Source organism: Gobius niger (assembly GCF_951799975.1).
Source record: "Gobius niger genome assembly, chromosome: 24".
NCBI classification, from domain to species: Eukaryota; Metazoa; Chordata; class Actinopteri; order Gobiiformes; family Gobiidae; genus Gobius; species Gobius niger.
In genome coordinates this window covers 8,369,860-8,397,332 of record NC_136875.1, presented here as the reverse complement: position 1 = coordinate 8,397,332, position 27,473 = coordinate 8,369,860, and the positions used below count along the sequence as shown (strand labels likewise).

The 27,473-nt window shown below is 44.0% G+C and overlaps 1 protein-coding gene across 4 annotated transcripts in view; it reads left to right on the top strand.

The window, feature by feature from the left end:
* Positions 1-27,473, top strand: part of ppfia4 (PTPRF interacting protein alpha 4) — a 142,206-nt gene that overhangs the window by 63,147 nt on the left and 51,586 nt on the right. For all 4 annotated transcript variants that reach the window (XM_079582139.1, XM_079582138.1, XM_079582137.1 and 1 more), the window contains exons 3-5: positions 24,204-24,305; positions 26,871-27,035; positions 27,153-27,227. In XM_079582139.1, coding sequence (XP_079438265.1) covers positions 24,204-24,305; positions 26,871-27,035; positions 27,153-27,227 — 342 coding nt within the window. The remainder of the gene's footprint in view (positions 1-24,203; positions 24,306-26,870; positions 27,036-27,152; positions 27,228-27,473) is intronic.

The following is a 27,473-nucleotide window of genomic DNA, read 5'->3' as shown; positions in this document are numbered from 1 at the left end:
CGTGATGGATGACCGCAGTGTTTCTGAGTTGCTTTAGAAACATCTCGAGCTATAGGTTTGGTCAAGACTTCGCTGAAGGATTACCCAATCGCACGCGAACTCCTCTCGGGAATCCACCCCCTTGCCTGTCAGTCATTCATTCATTCCACTCTGCACTCACCGAGTCCTTGAGAGAATGAATGGGCAGCTGTACCTGTCCCGCTCCCGTCATTAATAATGCACGCTCCCCACTCCGACACGGACACACACTTTTGACACACTCTTCCTGCTCTTCCCCCCAGTCAGCTTCCAGTCCGGCGTTCGCAAAAATAGCTCGCATCTCTCTCTCTCTCTCTTGTGTGGTTTAGAGTTTCATCCTCCTCTGCAGTCTGTGAAGGGCACCGGTTTGACCTAAGCCATTTCGCACAAAACCCACTCACTGACTGGGCACACGCTAAGGCTGCTCCTCCCGCACAATCCCAGCCCATTCACTGCCTCATTTCTCTCCTGTGTGGTCCATGTGGAGATGTTTTGCTAGTTTTCTCCCTTAACGTCTTCGTTTTCATGTCAGTGTGTAAAAATGATGACAAAACTTATCCTGTAAAGATGAGTATTTTATGATGTTTTGCCCACAAGGGAGCTGGAGATACCAGGAAGTAACTCCAACATCGCACCGCAAAAGCCGGGTTCCCAGGCGTATTTATTCACAACTATAGATACAGACGGCATCTCGTCATAGAAGGGGGCGTGGCTTCACCGAGGGGGAAAATAGAATCTTTAGAGAAACTAAATTTTTCACTCTTTTTTGCCATTTTCTGGTGGAATATCAACTTATTTATCACATAAATAAAGTCAAGTGTAAATCAGGCCCATATGGATATTTTCTCACAGCAGATTGTTCAGTAGAAGTGAAAAAACGGCAGTTGTAGCAAGCGCTAGCTAACCGTTAGCATTAGCCCGATGCTAACATGTAGCATCAAGTTAGCATTCTCCGTTATTCATGTATTTATGGGCTGTTGAACCACTTTGCTCCTCCCCATGTCTTTGTATCATTATTTAGTAGAAACTATGTTCATATTTCAGCATTTGTTACAGTAGTTTTTGAATAATTAGAGAAAATTTACATTTTTTCAAAATTGTTTTCCCCCTTAACTGTTTTCAAAAATGACCATGTATGGGCAATTCCAGAGATGCCGTCTGTATCTATTGACATATTTTGTGAAGAATAAAATGTCTCAAAATCTGATTTTTGTTACACTCATGCAACAAAAGACTCCAAACTTTCCAGTCTTGAACATTAACGCTATTTTATTTTTTTCCCCAGAGGGATTTTTAACACCAGTTTTACTCAAATCTAAAAGCTTCTCGACTGGATTGAAAGCTAAGACCCACAACACACATTTTCTTCCTTGTTTTCATTATCACGTTTTTGTTGCTTTTGTGTTGCATTTTTTGTCACCTTTTCTCAGTTTTTTTGTCACGTTTTTGTCACATGTTCATTGCTTTTTCTGTTCACTGCTTTTTTTGTGTGTGGACAGCAAATGGCAAGTTTATTTGTATGGCACATTTCATCAAGGAAATCATCAAGGAGGAGAGGGAGAGGGGGAGAGGGAGGGAAGGAGGAGAGAGGGAGGAGGAGAGAGAGGGAGGAGGAGAGAGGGAGGAGGAGAGAGAGGGAGGAGGAGAGAGGGAGGGGGAGAGAAGGAGGAGAGAGGGTGGAGGAGAGAGAGGGAAGGAGGAGAGAGAGGGAAGGAGGAGAGGGGAAGAGGGAGGGGAGAGAGGGAAGGAGGAGAGAGGGAGGAGGAGAGAGAGGGAAGGAGGAGAGAGGGAGGGGGAGGGAAGGAGAGAGGGAGGGGGAGAGAAGGAGGAGAGAGGGAGGGGGAGAGAGAGGGAAGGAGGAGAGGGAGGGAAGGAGGAGAGGGAGGGAAGGAGGAGAGGGAGGGGGGAGAGAGGTGGGGGAGAGAGAGGGAAGGAGGAGGAGAGAGAGGGAAGGAGGAGAGGGAAGTGTCTCGCCTTTAACAAAAACCTTTCTAACTATATCAATATTTGTTTCATATGTATTTCGTGGGTGAAATGAACCGCAATTACATAATCCAGCCGCTGCTTCTGCTAGTATTCCACATGTGTCTTACTACAGCTGCTTTAATGCGTGCACTTGGAGCCCCCCCTGTGCATCCTGCCTGTGTGGATGTCCCGGGGGCCCGTCAGGATCCCGAGGAGGGCGTCGTGAAGGAGACAGGAAGGAGAAGGACGCAGGGACTAGGCGGTAGGAGGCGGAGGAGTCAAGCAAGAGACGTGAGCGATGAGGACAGAGGGAGCTCAGAGCTGACACAGGTGCTGTAGGCAGAAACAGGCCGAGGAGAGAGGGAGGGGCAGAGGGGGGAGGAGGGGGGGAGGGAGTGAGTGAGTGAGTGAGTAGTTTTGGGAGAGGGAGGGAAGGAGGAGAGGGAGAGGGGGAGAGAGAGGGAAGGAGGAGAGGGAGAGGGGGAGAGGGAGGGAAGGAGGAGAGGGGGAGAGAGAGGAAAGGAGGAGAGGGAGGGAAGGAGGAGAGGGAGAGGGGGAGAGAGGGATGGAGGAGAGAGGGAGGGGGAGAGAGAGGGAAGGAGGAGAGAGGGAAGGAGGAGAGGGAGGGAAGGAGGAGAGGGAGAGGGGGAGAGAGGGAGGAGGAGAGAGAGGGAAGGAGGAGAGAGGGAGGGGGAGAGAGAGGGAAGGAGGAGAGGGAGAGGGGGAGAGAGAGGGAAGGAGGAGAGAGGGAGGGGGAGAGAGGGAGGAGGAGAGAGAGGGAAGGAGGAGAGAGGGAGGGGGAGAGAGAGGGGAGGAGAGAGGGAGGGAGAGAGAGAGGGAAGGAGGAGAGAGGGAGAGTGAATGGAGGGGGGGGGGGAAATGGAGGGGAGAGTGAAGGGAGGGGGGAAAATGGAGGGGAGGGTGAAGGGAGAGTGAGGAGGAGAGAGAGACGGGGGCATAGAATGGCATAAAATTGCAACATTTAATACTTCTTGCGATAAACCATTTCAACACAGAACTTTCCATTCAATCCAAACAGAAATCAGAAGCCTTTTTATTTACTTCATTTACTGCACTTCAGATTATTTTGTAGCTTTTGCCCAGTTTCACCTGTGTGTGTAGATACTTTTGAAAAACATTGAAAGAGGAAGCGCATACAGTAACTGCTAGTTCACAATCATTTTTGAAAGTTGCCATGTTTTCGTTGTAGCATGTTAGCTAAACACGTATAAATAGTAAACATAGTGCAGCCCAGGGTGAAACTATAATGCTCCGAATGCGCTATGCTAACCTCCGTCTGGATTGATCATCTGTAACTCATTCCGTGGCCCGGCTCCTCATTCGTTCTGTAACTTCTACCGGCAGGCTGGGTGGGGAAAATACACTTTGCTCCGTGTCGTGTTTCGGTGTAAAATGGCTCCACTATGACGCCGAGTTTCAGACGAGATTATCCCCGCTCCGAAAGGGAAAAAACTAAAAAAAAAAAAATAAGACATGGAGGAAAAGAGGGAAAGGCAGACTTAAATCCAGAGGTGGTGGAGCCGGAGGTGAGAGGAGACGATGAGGTCTTTTGCAACAATAGCACTTAAGTAAAAAACTAGCTAACCATTGTGTAGTTTTTAAGTCGCTGAGCTAATTTGCTGAAAGGTACTCATTTTGTTTAAGTTGTTTGAATGTTCTCATCAGGATTCATTCTAACCTTTGGAAATACGTTTTGCGTGTGTAAAACTTTGTGTCATAACCCAACCATAATTAGCTAGCTGCTGAGGCTAACACGAAGGGGACTGGCTCCCCTCTTTAAGCTTTGAGAAACTTGTTAATACAGGCTTGTAAAGCGCATTACAAGTGTAAGGCATTATTATTATTATTATTAAGTCATAATTGAACACAGGCCTGTCATTCTTGCCTCCTCATGTTTGTCTCAACACGCGCTACACCATCCTATTGTTTTTGGCGGTTTTTCGCATTTTTTCCCCGCATTTTTATTCCTATTAAACTGGCTCCAAAAACCCAAAGCCAAATTGCTAGCATGAACAATCTTCAGTTAGCCCGCACTGAACGCTACAGGGGAGTTCATTTAGTCTATCACTATTTTACAGTCTATGACCTCAACATGACTCTTTTTTTTTTTTACTCACATCTGGTTTCTGCTTGTGTGTTTTTGTCTTGTGTTCTTCTCAGTTACTACTGTGCAAAATGGCCGTACCTTATCCGGCTGAGATCCTGTTTTAACCGATCTCTTCAAAGAGCCGTTTAAAATAGCCATGTCACACGTATGTACGGGCTCCCCATTTCTGGGACTTTCCTAAAACAAAAAATAATACATTTTTGTTTTCAAAGCGCATATTTATTGTAATTTACCTTTAAATAGTGTTTACATTTTGGTTATTTTTATTCATTATGCTTTTTATTCCTATTTTAAAGCATTTCTTTATTAATTCATTATTATATATTTTTTTATTACGAATGGATTTTCTTTGTTTCTCAAAGTAGCCTCCATATAAAATCTTTTTAAGTGCACATGACCCTTTAGACACAATCTTTGCTAAAACATAGTTAACGCAATTAACCCAGCTTTCTTTAGTTTAGTCATTTTTGTGTTGTTTTATAGTTTCACTTCCTTATTGGACACTGACAGGAAGTGACATATTTACAGACAGCCCCGCGTCATAAAAGGGGCGTGGCTTCGCTGAGGGGGAAAATAGAATCTTTAGAGAAACACAATTTTCCACTCTTTTTCGCTATTTTCTGGTGGAATATAAACTTTTTTATCACACATAAATAAAGTCAAGTGTAAATCAGGCCCATATGGATATTTTCTCACCGCAGATTGTTCAGGGGAAGTGAAAAAACGGCAGTCGTAGCTAGCGCTAGCTATCCATTTGCATTAGCACGATGCTAACATGAAGCATCGTCTTAGCATTCTCTGTGATTTATGTATTTATGGGCTGTTGAACCACTTTGCTCCTCCCCATGTCTTTGTATCTTTATTTAGTAGAAACTATGTTCATATTTCAGCGTTTGTTACAGTAGTTTTTGAATAATTAGAGAAAATTTACATTTTTTCAAAATTGTTTTCCCCCTTAACTGTTTTAAAAAATGACCATATATGGGCGATTCCAGAGATGCCGTCTGTATCTATTGGCGATTCAACAATTTTGAACTGTTGCCGTGCCAACCAGGTTATGCGAATGGGAAATGAGTGAGTCAAACTGCTATGCTAATAAAAATAAAAATAACTTTCCTTCCCAACTTTTCTTCATTTTTATTACTTACAACTGATGTTATTCATGTAAATAAGTCATAGTTAAGCATTAAAATCATTATGCACTTAAAGTAGGCTACTTTTACTACCACCTTGAATATTTTAAATTATTATAATGTTGTTGTGTTTTTTGTTTTTGGCCACATGACCGGCCTGGAAACCTATACAGCATAGAGTCCCACCTCCCTCTCGTGTGTGTGCATGTTGGCGTCAACAGGGGGCGCTGTCTCCTCGCGCTCCCAGCCCTGTGTAAATGTGTCAGCCTGGATCTTCTCCTCCCCCTGCGGCGCTGACGCTGAGGTCTCCGCGGTTACGGGAGGATGACGCTCGCTGCTGATTCATCTGTCTGTCCCTCCAGGTGCAACACGAGCTGTGCTCACAAACACTCCGGCTACATTACCGCTTATTTCTTTGTTTTCAAAGCAGGTCTGTTCCAAATCATGCACATACTTTCTGCAGCTCAGTTCAAGAGTAATATTTACTCATGTTTATTTCATACTATACATTATTTAGTTTTCTCCTATTGCATCAGCAGTTTTCAACATTTTTTGAGTCAATACTTTATAGGGCTCTGCAATTAATCGAAATTCTATTACGATTTCGATTACAACAGTAAACGATTACAAAAGTTGCATAATCGCCAAAAATCGATTATAATTATTTATTTATTTTTTCATTTTTTTCCATTTTTTTTTTCCTTTTTTTTTTTTGCAAAGCAGACTTGCGTTATTTCAGGCCGCTGGGATTATTTTCGCTTCGCTTTTCACGTGCCATGGCTCGTGCTTTTGTCTGACATAAAAACAAACAGCGCTGTGTGATGATGTCATCAGGCCGCGCTGCTCAGTTTGCTTGCGCAGGTGTGAGGGCTGGCCAGCAGGGGGCAGGTGTGAAACAGAGACCTCTCTTTAATCAAGGCAAACTTGAAATCATTTGTACTTTTATGACTGTCAAGAAAACATACAATATCATCATAGTGTTTTGATTAATAAATAAATAAAATAAAGGCAACAAATAATCGTTTGAATAATCGTGATTTCAATTATGACTAAAATAATCGTGATTATTATTGTTTCAATAATCGAGCAGCCCTAATACTTTACTCTTTCCAGCATTACATGAGAATGCTCCTCTCAGCTGAGTTTCGGGCTCAAATCCATCTGTGAATTAGACCAGTGGTTCACATAATTTGCAGCCTGAGTAACAGCCCGAATTGTGGTCTTAAAGAACCACCAGTTTGTGAACATCGTGGTCTGTTCACATAGAACAAAGAAATCAAGGTACAAGCACTGTTTGTTTCAGGCAGTACTGCATGGCCCAGAGTTTAGAAATAAGCTTTTTACCTTTGTCCCGCATACTTTACATTTTCTAAGAAATGTTTTTGTCATTCACTAAACCCGCCTAAATATAGGGTCTGTTTTATGTAAGTGTAGCCGGGTGTGCACCGTCTGATCCGTCGCAGTGAGCCGTCCTGTCAGAGCTCTGTCAGCGCACACAGAATCGCCAGAATCACGAGCAACGACACAAACAGGACGGCACTTGACTTTCTCAACTCTCTGCCATGGACATAAACAACACTCGCGAGCTGCACTTGTTTATTTCTCCCGCTTGTGTGCTCAGTTTTACCTTATTCATAGAACATTTTGTATGGATTTGTATCTCTCTATGGGCCTGATCTTGTGCCTCAAAACACAGACTATAGTGGGAAACACACATTTTCCTCCAACCAGATGGAGTCCGCGACTGGGAGAGGGGTTGTGGGGGAGTGGGGGGTGAACATGTGCATTTGTTTTGTTTCGCGTTCACGCCAATGCTAAATTCAATGTGGAAATATGTGAATTTGACTTGGATGCAGCATTTATTGCACTCTTGTTTGTAATCTTATTTTTTCTTTCTCGGGCCGATCCGCACAGCAGCAGACACTGTAGCTCTTTCTCTCTTGAGACATGAACATAGTTTAGCTCACAGTGGAGTGTTTTTAGTTTTTAGTTTGACCTGTGTGAACCTATCGCTTAAGAATGAACGCAAGGCAGCGCAATGTAACCGAGGAAGTGAATGTCAGCGGCGTTCCCATCAGTGCAGTCACCTCCTCTTGTGACGCCCCCTCACAAGTGGCGGAGGCGAATAGCGCATATAGCTCCGCCACTCGGAAAATCATTCGCCAAGAGCCTGCGCCCCTCCATGCGCCAGCACAAGATCTGGCCCTGTACAGTATGTGCAAAGTGAAGCATATTCCAGTACGTTCAAATATAGACATTTTTACTAACTAATTTGGATCACCTTTGATTCCACGCTCTATCATCGCTGATTCAGATGAATGTCCTGAGAGGGGATTGAAAAACGCACAGCGCTGAATTATGTTATTTTAACATTTTCCATTAGAATAAAATGGGACATTCTGGTCATCGCCACGGCAACACCATGGAAAATGCGGCATCTGTGGGATTGACTTGTTTGATCGGAACAACCAAATGTAATTTTGAGCCAATGGACAATGTGTATTGTCCATCGTAATTGGACAATACACATTGTCCAATTATAATGTTCCTGTGTATGTGCACGGAACATGCTCCGCTCCACGCTCTGCTTTACAATTATAAGAGGCCCCTTTCCAGCCCTGATGGCGCTCGGGCCTAATTAATTACATAAACAAAATAAAAATAAAACTTTAATGACAAACAGGACATGAACTTGCAGCTCCTGTCAAAGGATATAATGGCTCAGTCCAAAACTCTTCTACTGTGGGTGTTTTGTACAGAACAAAGAAGCAGGTCGTCCTTTTGTTTCTATAATTGTGTCACGCCTATGGATACTCAAAAAGTGGACAGGTTTTATTTTGCCGGCAACAACAAGCGCAGTGAACAACACAGGAACGCCGGGGAAACACGAAGAGCTGCTACAGGACCGCCTTTAACGGCTCAATTGCTTTAGTGTTTTTGCTACGCTTTGAGACTTAGCTGTGATTAGCTCGGCTGCAATCATGTTTCCCAAAATCATCTTCTGGGCCAGAGAAGATTTTTTACGGCCGGATTTGGGCATCAAATTTGTCCTATAATGGCATATAACTTTCTTGTGTAGTTTCTGTATTGAAACTTAGATCATCCCTTCAATTGGAGCCAGGCGGCAGTGTGACAGTGCAGTCAGAAGCGGGCTCTTAAATTGGTGTCGATTCAGCAGCGAGTGGCAGTTTATTAGCAGGAAATAGAGCGTTTAATTTCATGCTTATTCTTGGCATTAGTTCCAAATGTGAGTCAAAAGTGCCCAGAGTGATTTGAGTTGTATAACTATATTCTCTCTCCGTTTCTCTGTCTGTGATTTAAAGTTCAGAACAGTGTGAACAATAGGAACAGGTGGCACAGGCCTCGGGCAGTTTTGAACCAGGTCTACACATTCACTCTCTGTTAGTGCATCGTCTAATATAGAAAAGACAACAGGGAACCTCCCTCACCACCCCACAGACCTCCCTCCCACCCCACAGACCTCCCTCCCACCCCCCAGACCTCCCTCACCACTTCCCAGACCTCCCTCACCACCCCACAGACCTCCCTCACCACCCCACAGACCTCCCTCAAAACCCCCCAGACCTCCCTCACCACCCCTCAGACCTCCCTCACCACCCCCAGACCTCCCTCACCACCCCTCAGACCTCCCTCCCACCCCCCAGACCTCCCTCCCACCCCACAGACCTCCCTCACCACCCCTCAGACCTCCCTCACCACCCCCCAGACCTCCCTCCCACCCCCCAGACCTCCCTCACCACCCCACAGACCTCCCTCCCACCCCACAGACCTCCCTCACCACCCCTCAGACCTCCCTCACCACCCCCCAGACATCCCTCACCACCCCCACACTCTCCTCACCACCCCCCAGACCTCCCTCACCACCCCAAAGACCTCCCTCACCACCCCACAGACCTCCCTCACCACCCCACAGACCTCCCTCACCACCCCCAGACCTCCCTCACCACCCCACAGACCTCCCTCACCACCCCCAGACCTCCCTCCCACCCCTCAGACCGCCCTCACCACCCCCCAGACCTCCCTCACCACCTCCCAGACCTCCCTCACCACCCCCCAGACCTCCCTCACCACCCCCCAGACCTCCCTCACCACCCCACAGACCTCCCTCACCACCCCCCAGACCACCCTCCCACCCTACAGACCTCCCTCCCACCCCACAGACCTCCCTCCCACCCTACAGACCTCCCTCCCACCCCACAGACCTCCCTCACCACCCCACAGACCTCCCTCACCAGCCCCACAGACCTCCCTCACCACCCCCCAGACCTCCCTCACCACCCCACAGACCTCCCTCCCACCCCCCAGACCTCCCTCACCACCCCCAGACCTCCCTCACCAGCCCCACAGACCTCCCTCACCACCCCCCAGACCTCCCTCACCAGCCCCACAGACCTCCCTCACCACCCCCCAGACCTCCCTCACCACCCCACAGACCTCCCTCCCACCCCACAGACCTCCCTCACCACCCCACAGACCTCCCTCACCAGCCCCACAGACCTCCCTCACCACCCCCCAGACCTCCCTCCCACCCCACAGACCTCCCTCACCACCCCACAGACCTCCCTCACCAGCCCCACAGACCTCCCTCACCACCCCACAGACCTCCCTCACCACCCCACAGACCTCCCTCCCACCCCACAGACCTCCCTCACCACCCCACAGACCTCCCTCACCACCCCCAGACCTCCCTCACCACCCCCCAGACCCCCCTCACCACCCCACAGACCTCCCTCACCACCCCCCAGACCCCCCTCACCACCCCCCAGACCTCCCTCCCACCCCACAGACCTCCCTCACCACCCCCCAGACCCCCCTCACCACCCCCCAGACCTCCCTCCCACCCCACAGACCTCCCTCACCACCCCACAGACCTCCCTCACCACCCCCAGACCTCCCTCACCCCCCCCCAGACCCCCCTCACCACCCCACAGACCTCCCTCACCACCCCCCAGACCCCCCTCACCACCCCCCAGACCTCCCTCCCACCCCTCAGACCTCCCTCACCACCCCCCAGACCCCCCTCACCACCCCTCAGACCTCCCTCACCACCACCCAGACCTCCCTCACCACCCCCCAGACCTCCCTCCCACCCCTCAGACCTCCCTCACCACCCCCCAGACCCCCCTCACCACCCCACAGACCTCCCTCACCACCCCTCAGACTTCCCTCACCACCCCCCAGACCCCCCTCACCACCCCACAGACCTCCCTCACCACCCCACAGACTTCCCTCACCACCCCCCTGCCACCCACCGGATATTCCATGTACAGTGATGATGTTACAATATACAATATGTCAAAAGAGTACTTAAAGATTTCCAATTGTGGCCTGTTCCTTTAAAGACCATTTTTGTTCTGCTGAATGACCGAGGGACCACGGGCGTCTGCCGTGACATCATTCGCACATTTTTGGCATTCACACAATGAGTTCTTAGCGGAATGTGTTCAGACAGGAGGATTACTACGAACAAAATATGTGCAGTTTTAGAATATTATCACAGTCAAAACGGATTAAAACAAAATGTGAATAGGGCTGTTACACGTTACCAGTATGGAATTGGACAAAAAAACCTGTTAAAAAAAAAAATAGGGCAACACTTTACATTACGGGCCGGTAAGTCCTTGGTACTTACAGTGGTAATTCTAGGTACTTATTGTGGTTCTTACACTGGTACTTACGGTGGTACTTACAATGGTACTTACAATGGTACTTACAGTGGTACTTACAGTGGTAATTACAGTGGTGATTCTAGGTACTTATTGTGGTACTTAAAGGATACTATAGTGAGAATTACAAGTTATGTACTTCTAAATTCAGTGGTAACTCTTAGTAATGATGAAGGTTGTACTTCTTGTTTTCTCTAATGCTGTTTTATGTTGTTTTCTAGTCTCAAAATCCTAGAAATTACGTCTGTATGTAGAAGTACCACATTTACTACCTATGAATTGCTGCTGTAGTATTCTTGAATTACCAATAAGTACCATAGATGTATCACTGAAACTACTAGAAACTATCATTTAAAGTATCAAAGTACATAGAAGTATGACCTTCATTACTAAGAGTTACCACAGTATCTCTTAGTAACGAGAGATACAGTGGTAACTCTGTGACTCCCTAACCCCTAATGACTAGTAATTATGACTTTTAGTACCACAATAATAACCTAGAGTTATCACTGTAAACACTAGTACTTACCACTGTAATTACCACTATAAGTACCACGGATTTACCAGCCCGTAATGTAAAGTGTTACCAAAAATAGAAAAAAAAAAAGGACAAAATCTTAAAAATAAAAGGGTAATTTAGAAGTAAATGTTGGAGAAAGTGGTTAAAAACGGGGAAAACATAAGGAAAAATGTGGAAAGTGTATTAATATAGGAAATTTCTTGGTCGTTTCACCTCAAACAAATGTAAAAGAAATTAAATGGTAGGAAATAAGTGAACAATATTAATCGGTTTTATGGTCCTACATTAGCACAGGTTTCGGAAATTTCATTTAAAGCATTGGTACCAGTAATATTTGACCATTCAAAAGGCCTCCTCTGTTCCACTTCAATCATTCTTTGGTACAGTAATTCCAAAGAAGAAACCCCCCCCCCCCGTGCCTTTTCCTTCCCCATGTTGCGTGCTCCTCCGACCCCCACCCTTGCCCCACTGCGCCGCAGCCTGACAGTAGGAGCTCGGCGTCCCGGGAGGAGCAGCCACAGAAGCTTCTCTCCTCTCGCTGCCTCATACTGGGTTTTTACTCTGGAATAAACACTCTCTCTCTCTCTCTCTTTATCTGATTGTCTCGATTTGAGGATATTTGATTCCACTTTGTGTTATATGGCTAGAGCGTTGTTTGGTGCTTTGGATATGTCCGGCTTCTACCATGAAATGTACAACCAAGAGCCACCGACAGAATGGGACCCGGTTTAAGACCTACATGCACAAGGTAGGGCTGGAAGGAGTGTTGTTGTTTTTTGGCGGCCCTCTTAGTTTTAGTCTTTTGGACAGAAATGCTTTTTAGTCACAATTTAGTCATTTTTGTGGCTTCAAGACAGTTGCATTACACTAAAAAAATCAAAATGTGACAAAACCACAACTAAAACTTGATGACAAAAACGAGGAAAAAGCTTAGATGAGTTTTGTAGGTCTTAGCTTTCAAATGAGACGTTTAGAAGGCTTTTAGATTTGGGTGAAGCTGACCTGGAGAAAATGCATTCAGTCAAAGTGAGGGTTAAAACACCAGGGGCCAAATATCCCAAAGAAAAGCTTCTACAAACGCTGATAGATACAGACAGCATCTCAGGAATCGCCCATATATGGTCATGTTTGGAAACAGTTAAGGGGGAAAACATTTTGGAAAAAATGTAAACTTTCTCTAATTATTCAAAAACTACTGTAACAAATGCTGAAATATGAATATAGTTTTCTACTAAATAAAGACACAAAGACATGGAGAGGAGCAAAGTGGTTCAACAGCCCATAAATACATAAAAAACAGAGAAGGCTAACATGATGCTACATGTTAGCATCGGGCTAGTGCTAACGGTTAGCTAGCGCTAGCTACAACTGCCATTTTTTCACTTCTACTGAACAATCTGCTGTGAGAATATATCCATATGGGCCCGAGTTACACTTGACTTTACTTCCTTTACTTCTGAGTGATAAATAAGTTCATATTCCACCAGAAAATGGCTAAAAAGAGTGAAAAATTGTGTTTCTCTAAAGATTCTATTTTCCCCCTCGGCGAAGCCACGCCCCCTTCTATGACGAGATGCCGTCTGTATCTATGAAGACCTACAGCAAAGCTATTTTATAAAACTCTAGACAGGACATGAGGCCCGTTGACGTGGCAAATGTAGCGGCCATCTTGTGACTGGCCGGCGAGGCTACAACACCTATAGCAACCAATGCAAAACCAGGAGCGATATGTTCACTGATTCAATGGCAGAATGTGAGACACACTCATTGTTTGTGATTGGTTTATTATCTCAGTTTAGCCGTATTAGCTTTGTTTTCTCCATTCATTCCCAGGGTTCAGTGGTCAGCATTCACTGTATCACTGTCCCGTGTTCAATAAATATTGGTCCTGTCGTGTCAAAAAGTACAGAAATGCTGTTTTAAAGTTGGAAACAAATGTGATATTTTATTTGAATTGAAGTGAATCATTTGAAGTGTCTGACAGAGGAAAATACATCAAATGTACCCAAGTCTATGCCTCCTATAAAACTGGAATAACATTTAAAAAGAACTTGCCAGATGTGACATAAGGTCAGTCACAATTGTCAAAGAGTCATGAAATAACTCAAACAGAAACAAGGAAATACTGTAAGTGGTGTTTCCACTTGATTACATTGCACTGGGTTCGAAGAGCCGGTCACAATATGGCCGCCAGAATTGCCATTCGTTCCAACGTATTACTATGGCCACATCCTATCTAGAGTTTTATTAAAGATCTTTGCTCTATAGGCTGTTTTGGGAGGAATTGTTATCAAGATCGTGGACACAAGCGGCCGAAATGAGTTTCCTTCGCAGGGTGGCTGGGCGCACCCTTCGAGATCGGGTGAGGAGCTCAGTTACCCGGGAGGAGCTCGGAGTAGAGTCGCTGCTCCTTCACATCGAAAGGAGCCAGCTGAGGTGGCTAGGGCATCTGTTTCGGATGGATGGATGGATGATGGATGATGGATGGATGGATGGATGATGGATGGATGATGGATGGATGGATGGATGGATGGATGGATGGATGGATGGATGATGGATGGATGGAAGGATGGATGGATGGAAGGATGGATGGATGGAAGGATGGATGGATGGATGGATGGATGATGGATGGATGGATGGATGGATGGATGGATGGATGGATGGATGATGGATATGGATGGAAGGATGGATGGATGGATGGATGATGGATGATGGATGGAAGGATGGATGGATGGATGGATGATGGATGATGGATGGATGGATGGATGGATGGATGGATGGATGGATGGATGGATGATGGATGTATGGATGATGGATGGATGGATGGATGGATGGATGGATGGATGTTTTCACTGATTTTTTAAAAGGTGTTTGATTTATGTTGTAATATTTCTTAAAACCATCTTCATCTTGAGGACCATGGATTCTATGCTGGAGGGCCAGATTTTGCCCCCGGGCCTGGTGTTGCCTACCCCCAATACATGTGATAGTTTTAGTCCAGTTTCAGTCGATGAAAACTCAACAGGTTTTTTCCCAGTTTTAGTTAGTTTCAGTTATAATATACACACAATAGGCAGAAAGGTCATTTTGTCATACATCTTGCTTTATTTTATCCATGTCATCTTTTCAAGACCACTATAAGTTCACTCCTTTCATTTTTTGAAGGCGTACCTAATAAAGTGGCCAGTAAGTCCCTTCCACTTTCTTTATACTTGTTCATTCACCCAGTCACCTCTCTCTCTCTCTCTCTCCTCCCTCAGCTTTTGTGAGGCATTTGTGAAGGAAAGCGGGGAAAATTGATGCTATTTTTGGCCGAGGCTTAATGTGAAAAGAAAGGTTGGCCTAATATCGCTTATGTTGGACTGAAGGAAACATATTAGTTGTGTCCGATTTGCTTGTTACAATCCAAAAAAGGATCCAATAAATCAAATAATGAATTGTGACAAAATGCAAAGTGACATTTCTTGGATAATAGCAACATTGCTTACTCCTTTATGCCATAAATTAATTGAACACAATTCCTGCATAGTTTTTTTGTCAATTTAAAATCAGGGTGACCAGACAGTCTTACCCGGGACAGTTCCAGTTTTGAAGCCTGTCCCCTTGGATTTTTCCAAAACCATCGATTTGTCCCAGTTTTATACAAGCTCTGTCCCAGTTGTCCCAGTTCTTCACCTGTGCCGTGCCAGACATTTATTTATTTATTTTTTTACTTGAAATGTGAGGAATTTTGGCCATGTGCGCATCAAACACTAAGTTTCCATAGCGAATGAACCAATAAAACAGCTCAAAAGTAAGTCTATGGTCCATTTAATTGACATTATACTTTTTTTTTTACAAAGCCACTACTTCGCTCCTGCAACAAATTCCTACTGTGTCCCACTGTGTTGTTAATATGGAAAATCTGGTCATCCTACTTAAAATAACAACATTTTACATCAGTCCTTTTCAAAAATCTTTAGAAATGTTGTATTCGTTTCTTTTGTAGAGTTAAAATGTTGTATTTGGACATAAAAATGACTTGTATGAGTGTTTGGTGTTTTGCCGCCCGCTGCCCCATGTAACGCCACAACGTGATAGTCAAAGTGATATAGAAACGTTAGCATCTTGTTAGCTAACTGTTGAAGTATTACCATGTTGTTTACACATTTATTCAGTTGCGACACTAACGCTACCACTAACTTCCTAGACTGTTTCCTGTCATAGTTTTACTCCTATAGATACAGACGGCATCTCGTCATAGAAGGGGGCGTGGCTTCGCCAAGGGGGAAAATAGAATCTTTAGAGAAACACAATTTTCACTCTTTTTAGCCATTTTCTGGTGGAATATCAACTTATTTATCACACATAAATAAAGTCAAGTGTAAATCGGGCCCATATGGATGTTTTGTCGCAACAGATTGTTCAGTAGAAGTGAAAAAACGGCAGTTGTAGCAAGCGCTAGCTAACCGTTAGCATTAGCCCGATGCTAACATGTAGCATCAAGTTAGCATTCTCCGTTATTCATGTATTTATGGGCTGTTGAACCACTTTGCTCCTCTCCATGTCTTTGTATCATTATTTAGTAGAAACTATGTTCATATTTCAGCATTTGTTAGAGTAGTTTTTGAATAATTAGAGAAAATTTACATTTTTTCAAAATTGTTTTCCCCCTTAACTGTTTTCAAAAATGACCATATATGGGCGATTCCAGAGATGCCGTCTGTATCTTTGTCACACTTTACAGCCCTATGGTGCTGACGTCACAGCTGTACTTCTGGGTCCCGAGATGTGCGAGAAACTACAAAAATGTCTTTAATACCACAATCAATATTTCTGAAACTCAGCAGAGAGTTTCTGAACACACTTATTTATCAGGCCCATTCGCCAAAAATGCTGTACGTACTGCTATAGCATCGGGCTAATGCTAACGGTTAGCTAGCACTAGCTACAACTGCCGTTTTTTCACTTCTACAGAACAATCTGCTGTGAGAAAATATCCATATGGGCCCGAATTAGACTTGACTTCATTTGTATGTGATAAATAAGTTCATATTCCACCAGAAAATGGCTAAAAAGAGTGGAAATTTGAGTTTCCCAAATGATTCTATTTTCCCCTTTGGCGAGGCCACGCTCCCTTCTATGACGAGAGGCCGTCTGTATCTATTCTTCAACATACTAGGAGGCCGCCACCATTCGGGAGCCCGTATACAAACATGGCCGACCCGCGTTCTTGCCTTTGCCTCATTTTCCGGTTCTCCCTCCACACGCTCGTCCCGTCCCTCCGCAGCCTCCCTCCACACACGGCTCTCCCTGTCTGCGCCTCATCCTTTAATCCCAAACTGCTTGAGGAAGTGAAGGGTAGAAATCCCTGTACAAAGTCCGGGCTCAGCGCTGTTTGCTAACGCCGCTGTCTCACTCTGTGTAGCAGGCACAGAGAGTCACAAAGATCCACAAAACTCTTTCTTTCTGCACATGTGGACGGTAATAAGGCAATTTTACAAAACGAAATTAAAAGAGTTTAGTATTTGTTATATCAACACCAGGCTTGAATGACGTCACAACATGGTCAACAGCCTATCATTTAGAATTGGCCTATACACATGAAACATAAACTGTAGCAAAGTTCCAGATCTTCTCATCATCACACAAATGTTTTGGGATATTGTTTCCACTTTTTTATATCATTGTGGACACGATATATAATTTATGTTTTGCTCAGCTCCATCAGAGCATAAACACGGGGACAGGTGCTTAAAAAGTAAAATGAAACGTAGGATGTAAACTGCTTGAGTAGATTAGTATGCCGTTAAAATAATATCACTGACATATCACTGAGTTAATCTTCCCAATAGGTGTAAGGCTGGGATTTTGAAGTAATTTGTCCATTGTCAATTACATCGTCAAATATATTGGAATATTTCTTTTTTTATATCATGATATACATTTTAGGCTGTATCGCCCTGCCCTAGTGATGTCATGTCGCTAAGCATCAAGGGATTTGCAGCCGGCTTTTGCGATAATAAAGTAAAGCAAATTTATACAGTGTATTAAATGTTTGTCTATGGAAAACGTTTGCTAGTACCCACAAACATGGCGGATCTCCATGGTAACAGTGAATTTATAAGATTCCATCCTGAACTCTATGTGCTCTTGAATGTTGTGATGCCATATGTTTGTTTCATGAACTTGAGCTCGTTTTCTTGCATTCATGTGTGTTAGGTCCTTCAGTCAGCATGGTGGCACAGCGGTTAGTACTCATGCCTCACGGCTAGAAGGTCCCGGGTTCCATTTCCAGACCTCGTGTCTGCGTAGGTTCGTGGTAAAAAACATGTGCAATAGGTTTATCCTCCAGCCAGGTGTTACTGTCTGGCTCCACATTATGGAGATGGGTCCACGAGCGCCATCCCATGCTGGCAGCTCACTGCTCCTACAGGTCGCCCATCATGCGACACTGAGGATGGGTCAAAAGCAGAGAACAACTTTCTCTACAAAGATTTCTCTACAGAGATTAACCCCTTAACTCCCACCTGAACCGAGCACATTTTCTCCATCGTTACCCCAGTCCAAAAGCTTCTGGAAAAAAGGTGTGAAAATAGCAACAAAACTGAGACGAAAACAAGGATGAAAATGTGAAAAAAGTGAGAAAAAATTTACGAAAAAGTGACAAAAAATGTACAAAAAAGTGAGAAAAATTTGACGAAAAAGTGACAACAAATTTACAAAAAATATACAAAAAAATGACAAAATTTGACAAAAGTTTGACAAAAAAGTGAGAAAAAATGGACAAAAAATGGACAAAAAAGTGATAAGAATTTGACAATAAAAATGCGAATAATTTGACGAAAAAGTGACAAAAAAGTGACAAAAAAATGACGAAAAAAAATCGAAAAAGTGATGAAAAAATCAGATGATGTGAAGAAAAAGATCAATTTAGTTTTGTAGGTCTTAGCTTTCAAATGAGGTGTTACACTGGCCTATAGGATTTGGGTAAAGCTGAACTGGAGAAAATGCTCTCGGTTCAGGCAGGAGTTAAGAGGTTAATATAGTACAACTTAACTTAATTAACCACTTTATTTTCTAAAGCCCAATATCACAACAGCAGTGGGCTAGCAGGGCTGCTGAAGTGTTGCTGATGTAATGAAGCAGAAGAACAGTTTGAAAATCATCTAAGAGACAGATATCACTGAAACAGACAGTCAAATGTATTCATTTATTTATTTCACAGGGACTTTGCAATTCAACGTCGTACAAAACAAGCTTGTAACTGATACTCTGCAAAAAGAGTTTATAGCTAGTGCTAATTTTCAGCTCCAGTCCCTGCACTACAAAAAGTAAATATAAAGCATTGGCTTAAATGACTTAAATTGAGGAAATGTATCTTGTTTTGAGCGGTTTTCACTCATTTAGACACTTTTCCTGATCGGACCAAGTTTCGTTTGCTTGTTTGAGGACATTTCAGACCAGTTCTAGGGTAAATCTCGCTTGAAATAAGAAAGTAAAATTGCCAATGAGATAAGACCAATTTTCTCACCCCATTGGCAAAGAAAATGACCTGAAATAAGGACGAAATGTATCGAAACGAGTCAGAAACATCTCAGAACAAGTGAATTAATCTAGTACAAATGCCCAAGAACTTCTTAACTAGTCAAAACAACAAAAAATTATTATGCTCAAATTGAGATGTTTATACTGATCTAGTTAAATACTCTTTGCAGTGTGGTTGGGCCTTTCTACTCGACATTCAAATGTTCCACAATTGGGTACATTTCTGCTTTGATTTCCGCCAAGCCTTAACTCGAGAAGTGAACATTTTAAAATCAGTCATGGTTTTAAGTTCAGTGGGTAGTGAGTTCCTCAACTTTGCACTTTTCTAAGTAAAGGCTCTGACCAAATGAAGTCTTGCGGTTTTGGAACTGCACAGTTGTTATTGATGGAGCCTCTGGTGACTGGTGAACGTATGCCCACTGTCCAAATGTCCAACAGTGGCCGATGGGACCCTGCTCTGGGACCCTCTTTTTCCGGTAAGCAAAGGAAAGTCAACTGAACAATGTCTTTTTTGGCATCACTGCTCAGGACAGTTAGGGGTTACGATGTGTAAATGGAGGAGGGATTTAAACCTTGGCTCAGCTTCGGCGTCTCCTGCCTTTGTGCAAATCCGACAAAGTCAAACGGACCAGATGACCCAGTTTTCTTCCCTTGTCTCTGCGCCGCCGCTGCCTCCGCTCCTGTCTGCACTTCACTGTCGATCCAATCTCCTCCATCTCTGTCAGAGCGAGGATCTGTGACAACAAACAGAGCCGAGGTTGGGCTCAAAATGGGGTTTTCCTGCTGAGAGAGAGACAGCTACTGCGAGACCGAGAGTTCTGAGAGTATTGTCATGCGACGGGCGACACGGGCGTCTGAAACTATTTGGGAAGTGGTGCAATTGCGAGATCTGTGACTTATGAAACTTGAGTTACTTAGATGAAGTTTTTGAGGATCTGTGCTTTAGCTGAGTTGTATTTTGGTTGACGAAGGTGACCCTGCAAGTAGTGAAATATCCCTATGAAGAATTGGGATGCTACAAATATCTCTTTCATTGCTTGTATAGAAGAAAATCAGTTACAGGGCTTTTAGTCTCTTAAAGGTCAGCACACACTACACGACTTTTCTAGTCGTAAACGATTTTATATAGACACTACACGACTGGATTCAGTGTGATTTTCGAACATCTGGGGGTTCACACTGAGAATCGTCAGAGCGACACACTACACGATTCTGACAAAAAGCTGATGTTTTATAACACTGTCCTCTCTACGGCTTCGAAAACTGACCCCAAATCCGCAAAGACAGGCCTGTGTTTGTGAGTGTGGGATAATGTGTGTGTCCCGATTGGTCAACGGTGTCAACAATGTCACAACACCGCAGTGCTAGCTTACTGCAACTACGAAGCTTCAACTTGGCTGTAGTTCTGTCAAATGGAGATAAAAGTTGGCGACAGGAAGAAGCGGGACGTATTTCAGTGGATTTAATAAGAAAAGGAGACGGGCCTCAGGATGGAGGAGATATCGGAGGAGACGGAGGAGATAGCGGGGAGGCTAGCCGCCGTTAGCAGCGAGGTGAAGCTAAACAGTTCGTCTCCAAACTCAGTAAGTGCCGCTAAACTCTGTTCGTGGTTGAAATGTAGCTGGAAAATGTGGTTGTCGTGAACTTTTGGTGATATAAAGTTGTGCTGTTTCGTGTGTGGGGCTGTGGCCATGAAATTAGTTGTTTGTGCCGCGAGTTTAACAGAGAAGTGAAAAAAAGGAGGCGCGGCGGTGTTTTTCTGCCTTTATATCTCTCTGTCATTCACATTTGGGACGGTAAAATCACCCACGGGCTAAAAAATCAAACATGTTTGATTTCCTACGACTGACGTCTAGTCGCGTCTTTCTGCCGCCCACACTACACGATCCGAACGTCAGTCCAGTCGTGACCCCCCCACACTACACGACCCCCCCACACTACACGACCCGACTCTGTGTGACCGCCTTCGACTAGACGCGACTCGCAAAATCGGGCATAAAAGTCGTGTAGTGTGTGCTGACCTTAAAGGAACAGGCCACCGTTTATCCAAACTGAGATACGGTATGTTCTTACCTGAGCTTAGACGAGTTGATTCGTCTGGACTTGGTCGTTGTGCGTGACTGAGGGCACGCACAAAGACAAGACAGGTACGCATCAACTCGTCTAAGCTCAGGAAAGAACTGATCTCAGTATGGAAAAACGGTGGCCTGTTCCTTTAATCCTCGGCAAATCTAAAAAAGCGTCAACATAGCAACCCAAAAATAGGATGAAAACACAACAAAATCGTATGAAAAAGCGACAAAAGGCTTCAAAAATGTGGCAAAAACGTGGCGACAACATGACCGTAAAGCTACAGTTTTGTAGGTCTTAGCTTTTAAATAAGGCATTACACTGTTGCTCTCCAGTCGAGAAGCTTTAAGCCGAACTGGAGAAAACACACTCATACTTAAAGGGATATTTCAGGATTTTTGACATTAATGGCAGCGGCGGAGTCATCTGCTAGGTTACCGGATCTACAGTAGTTTGGCGTTACTACACTTGGAATATGGCAATGTTTGGAGGACGACCCCATGATTTTAAAGAGGTTTTAAACACATCGCCCATATACAGTATGGAAATGTTTGAAAACAGTTCAGGGGGGAAACAATCTGGAGAAAAATCTAAACTTTCTTTAATTATTCAAAAACTACTTTAACAAATGCTGAATTATGAAAATAGTTTTCTACTAAATAAATGCCGACCTCACCCTCTCTCAATAACCATTTGTGAACCTGAATTACGGCCTCTCCCTTTTCCCTCTCCACCGTCAGCTATACTTTTAGGTCCAGGCCACAAGATAACGCAGTCACGGTTTAGCTTCCCTGATGTCTCACTCTGCGCGCCGATGGACAAATCCTTTACTGCCGCCGCCTGACTGACAGGTGAAGGTCTGAAGCGCGGCGGCTCACGGGCCAAGCACACGTCTTCATCACTATCTCACACTTTGTTGGTTAGAAATGCAATTTCTCTACGGCTCGGCTGTATCAAAAAAGAGAGAAGGAAAGAATGATGGACTGTGTGGCTGTAGTGAAGCTATAGCGAGTGTTCTTGCTTCACGGTGAGAGGATTAAAGGGGCTAGATGCAAGTTTGCCATTTTATACTCACTACTATAATCATGTAGGTGTATAATCATGTAGGTGTGCCCCAGGGCTCAACCCTTGGCCCTTTACTATTTAGTTTATTTATCAATGATCTACCTGATGTGTGTTCTGAAGCATCATGTCAGTTAAATGCTGACAACACCATCATTTATGTTCATGCAAAAAGGAAAAAACTGGCAGCGGAGAAGCTGACATCTGCTATGGTGTCAGTCTGCGATTGGTTACAAAATTCAAAATTACACTTAAATGCTAGCAGAACTATGTGTATGTTTTTCTCTAAGTCGGCAACCAAAGAGAGCGACCCAATAGTTTTGGTGGATGGGCAAGCACTACAAGAATACAAGTATGTAGGCGTCGCCATGGATTCTCAATTATCATTCAAAAAACATGTTAAGAAACTGAGGAACAAAATTAAATTCAATTTAGTGAATTTTAAACATATTAGAAATAACTTAACGACTGATGCTTCAAAATTGTACCTAAATGCCACAATTCTCTCGCATATTAATGTTTGACGAGCTGGTCTCAGGCCAACAAGACCACATCGTTGCCTGTAGAAAGACTTTATAAGCAGACAGTAAAAACATTAGACAAAAAGAACAATTCTTATCATTACTGTAAAGTCTTTACCAAACATAATTTTTTAAAGTGGGAAAATGTGTTAATGTATTCAGATGTAACTATGGTCTATAAAACCCTAAATGGACTTGCCCCGCCCTGTTAATCCCAACAAATCCGCGCGGTAATCTTCACTTTACTGTGCGGATGCCAAACTACTCCTGGTATTATTACGCCTTACAATATAGTTCCCCCTTTTATCCGCTTAGAAAATCCACATTTAATTTTGTGTAATTATACTTTGTAGTGTAACACTTCACGTAACCATATTTAAATAGGGAAAACGTGGAAGAGCTTGGTAGCTTCTATCTTGACCAGTTTTGGAGCTATAGAGGAGAGAGGGAGAGGCTAAATGCTAACGCCGTCTGCGCTGTGTTTACGTGACTGAAGGCACGGGTGAAGATCAGACAGGTCCTAAAGAACTCGTCAAAGCTAAGGTAAGAACATATCTCAGTGTGTAAAAACGGTGGCCAATCCTTTAAGAACATTTCTAAAGCAAACGGGTGTAAAAAATCAGCCCCTGAAGGACAAATATTGAGGCGAAGGCGGCGCCCTGTGGTCCTGGCTCGACTCCTGCCTGACCCTTTCCCCGCTGCTGCTGCTGCTGCTGGTTCACTCCTGCGTTCCTCGGCCTCGGTTGCCTGGAGGCTGCTTTCTCAGACTCCTCTTTTTAGCGCGTGGCCCACATTCTCCGCTCCTTGTGACTCATGCCTTTTGAAAAGACACCCAGCAGCGGATTCAGGCCACTCCGATGCATTAACGTTGAACTAAATCCTGTTTCCGGATGCGGACGGTGCAAGAATTTCATCGGGCAGTGTCCCTTCCAAGTATAACCTTTTTTCTTTTTTTTTTCCCCCTTCATTTTATTCCAACTGCGCGTGCCTAATACGTTCTTAAAGGCACCCTCGTAAAACACACAGGGACCAATGATAAATCTTGTCGGCGAGGAAACGACAATAAATAAAAACACTATAAAAGCTAGTGCGCCGTAAAGACCGCGGCGGCTCTTATGGCGCTTTTCAATGGGCGATTTCACTTTACGGAGCCATCTTTTACAGCTTCGCACGGGCCAAACGTCGATCAAACCCCGACTACCGTCTCGTAACCGGGGGCTTTTGACGGATGCGGCTGAGCTGTGTCTGCATTAATAGGCCTTGCTTTCGCGACGGGCGGCTTGTACTTTGTTTGTAAAGCTAAGCGCTAATAGCCTTTTAGTCGATATGGCTTGTTAGCGGTCGCACTTGTGGTTTCAGAAGCGAATAGTTCAGGAAAATCACTGACCTCCGTTCTTGAACACCGTGGGGGTAATTATTTCTTCACTTACGAGGCCGTGATTAAAGTCCCACGACCAGATTTCTGTTTTGACCGAGCGGTTTGCACTGTCGAATCTCGAACCCGCTGGATTGTGTCGAAAACAGTTCCTTTCCTTCATTGTTGACCCTCATGTTGTGTCTGTGTTGTTGCAGGAGTTCGCGACGCTGACGAAGGAGCTGAACATTTGCAGGGAGCAGCTGCTGGAGAAGGAGGAGGAGATTTCCGAGCTCAAGGCCGAGAGGAACAACACACGGGTGGGTTTTTTTTGTTTTCGTGGACTGCATTGCTGCATAAATCCACTGCGTGACTCAGGAGTACATGTTTGCACACTCACAAATCCTCCCTTGGCCGTTCTTCCTGGTTCAACAAGCGCTGTCTCCCTAAGCCCCTCCCCTTCACCACAGAAACTGAGTAGGTGTTAGCATATCAGAATTAACACAGTATATATATATGTCTTTGTTTTATTTTGTTTGTTTTTAATGGTGGGATATGCTTGTAAGAGATCGTACGTTAAATAAATGAAGTAAAGCGCTTCCAGGTTGTTTTAACCTCTTAACTCCCACCTGAACGGATCCCATTTTCTCCAGTTTGGCTTTACCCTAATCAAAAAGCTTCTTGGGACAAAAGCACCAAAACAGCCACAAAAAATGAGAAGAAATAAGGATGTAAACGCAACAAAAATGTGACAAAAAAAAAAAATGTGACAAAAATTCAACAAAAATGTGACAAAATCTCAACAAAAATGTGACAAAAATTCAACAAAAATGTGACAAAAATTCAACAAAAATGTGACAAAAATTCAACAAAAATGTGACAAAAATTCAACAAAAATGTGACAAAATCTCAACAAAAATGTGACAAAAACAAAACAAATGTGACAAAAATTCAACAAAAATGTGACAAAATCTCAACAAAAATGTGACAAAAACAAAACAAATGTGACAGAAATTCAACAAAAATGTGACAAAAACCAAAAAAAATGTGACAAAAATTCAACAAAAATGTGACAAAAACTCAACAAAAATGTGACAAAAATGGAAAAAAAGAAAGAAAGAAAAAACATACAAAAGGTGACACAACACAGCAACAACGCGAGGAAAAAGATCAGTTTTGTGGGTCTTAGCTTTCAAATGAGGTGTTACACAGGCCTATATAATAGCCAAAGAGGACAGAATGCATTTGGATTAGGCGGGTGGTAAGAGGTTAAAAACTCTGGGTTTTTGATGAGGGAACGACATTGTGATGAAAATATAGCTAACTACAATATTATGCCGGTCTTAGCTTTTAAATGAGGTGGTACACGGGCTAATAGGCATCAATTGAAATCCGAACGTTGACTGCCAATGACGTCTATAGATGTCAATTAGGTTTTTCAATGGGAACAGCTGCAGCAAAGCCTTGAACACTTAAACACTTAAAATATAGCTAACTACAATATTGCGTAGTAATATTGTAGGCCCTCATTAAGTACGAGATTTCTAAAATTCTTCTTACAAAAACCAGCCTGGTTTCTTAAATTGTGACTATCCCAGCGTTAACTCAGGAGGAATATCTAGCCTAGTCTAGTGTTGAAAAAATTTAAACTAGGCGTTAAAGTTGTATTTAAGGTGTCTAAACTCCAATGCTTTTCAATGGGTGACTAGCGGCGATATGGAGGTACTACAGCAATGGCGGAGCAATGGCGGCCTCTTTGGCCCGCGGGCCATAGTTTGAGATGATTTAATCTGGCCCCCAACTTGTAGAGCACAATCCAGCCACTAGGGGGCAATTTGAATAAATAAAAAATAATTCCACAGGTGTCCAGCAGAGGGCACCTACATAAGCAGACCAGAATATAAACACATTATAGCCACGTGGTAAAGCTTAACCACAGAGTGTGGAGAGAATGAATAATGACTACAGTACTTTGAGAAACTTGTGACACAGGCTTGTAAAGCACAAGTGTAAGAAGTTATTACTTTGGTCACATTACATAATGATGTTTTATTTGAAAATATAAATAAATGGAAATTAAAACAAAGTGTGAAGACTTGATTACTATTTTTGCAAACCACTACAGTGAACCAAATATGAGCCTGAATCAAGTGTTGATCTTGTGGATATAGTTGTGGGGACGACTGTGCAGGCGAGTCATCTCTACTTCACAAAGAGACATTTTGGTCTGAGTCATACAATTCTATGTAATAGCCAGCCCGGTCCGGCCCCCCATTACAGTCAGGAACAACAATGTGGCCCCCAGAGAAAAAAGTCTGAGGACCCCTGATGTAGTGGTTTGCAAAAATAGTAATCAAGTCTTCACACTGTTTTAATTTCCATTTATTTATATTTTCAAATAAAACATCATTATGTAATGTGACCAAAGTAATAACTTCTTAAACTTGTATTGTGCTTTACAAGCCTGTTCACAAGTTTCTCAAAGTACTGTAGTCATTATTCATTCTCTCCACACTCTGTGGGGGTAAGCTTCATTTACCACATGGCTATAATGTGTTTATATTCTGATCTCTTATGTAAGTGCCCTCTGCTGGACACCTGTGGAATTATTTTTTATTTATTCAAATTGCCCCCTAGTGGCTGAAATGAGTAAACTTAAAACATCCTAACTCCGCACAGGAATGGGCTAGAGACCTACTTTTTTTTTTACATACTCAGGGATTTGTGCTGTACAAGTTGGGGGCCGGATTAAATCATCCCGCGTGCCGGATTTGGCCCGCGGGATGATTTAATAATTACCTCGGATGACAATGTGTATGTTTTCCATTTCATTTTTAAACTTTCTCTGATATTTCTTCCTGTGTGTATTTGTCTACGCCGCTCAGTTGCTGCTGGAGCACCTGGAGTGCCTGGTGTCGCGTCACGAGCGCAGCCTGAGGATGACGGTGGTGAAGAGGCAGGCCCCGCCCCCTTCCGGAGTGTCCAGCGAAGTGGAGGTCCTCAAGGCCCTGAAGTCTCTGTTCGAACACCACAAGGCGCTGGACGAGAAGGTGAGCAGACACGCCCCCAAAACACAAAACAAGAAGGTTACGCACGTGCGCCTTACATCCCAGCATTCCAAAGAGTGCAATAGTGATCAGTAAGTTTGCATCTTTGTCACTCCTCAGGTGCGTGAGAGGTTGAGGGTGGCTCTGGAGCGGGTGTCCACGTTGGAAGGACAGTTAGCCACGACTACACAGGAGGTAGGACATCTCTATTCTGCGTCTGCGGTTATGGTAATGTCGGGTTTAATGTCGGTCCAAACAGCTGCTCCACGTCCGGCTCGGTCTAAAGTGATGGACTCCTCTCTTTAAATGTCACTCTCAGATCTCGCTCCTTTGATCCACCACCTCCATAAATTACCATCTACTCAGCCGGTGTCCGAAAGTCCCCCTGCCCCCACCCCCCTTTCCCTATAGTGGCGGGTTTTACATTTGCTGACGATAACA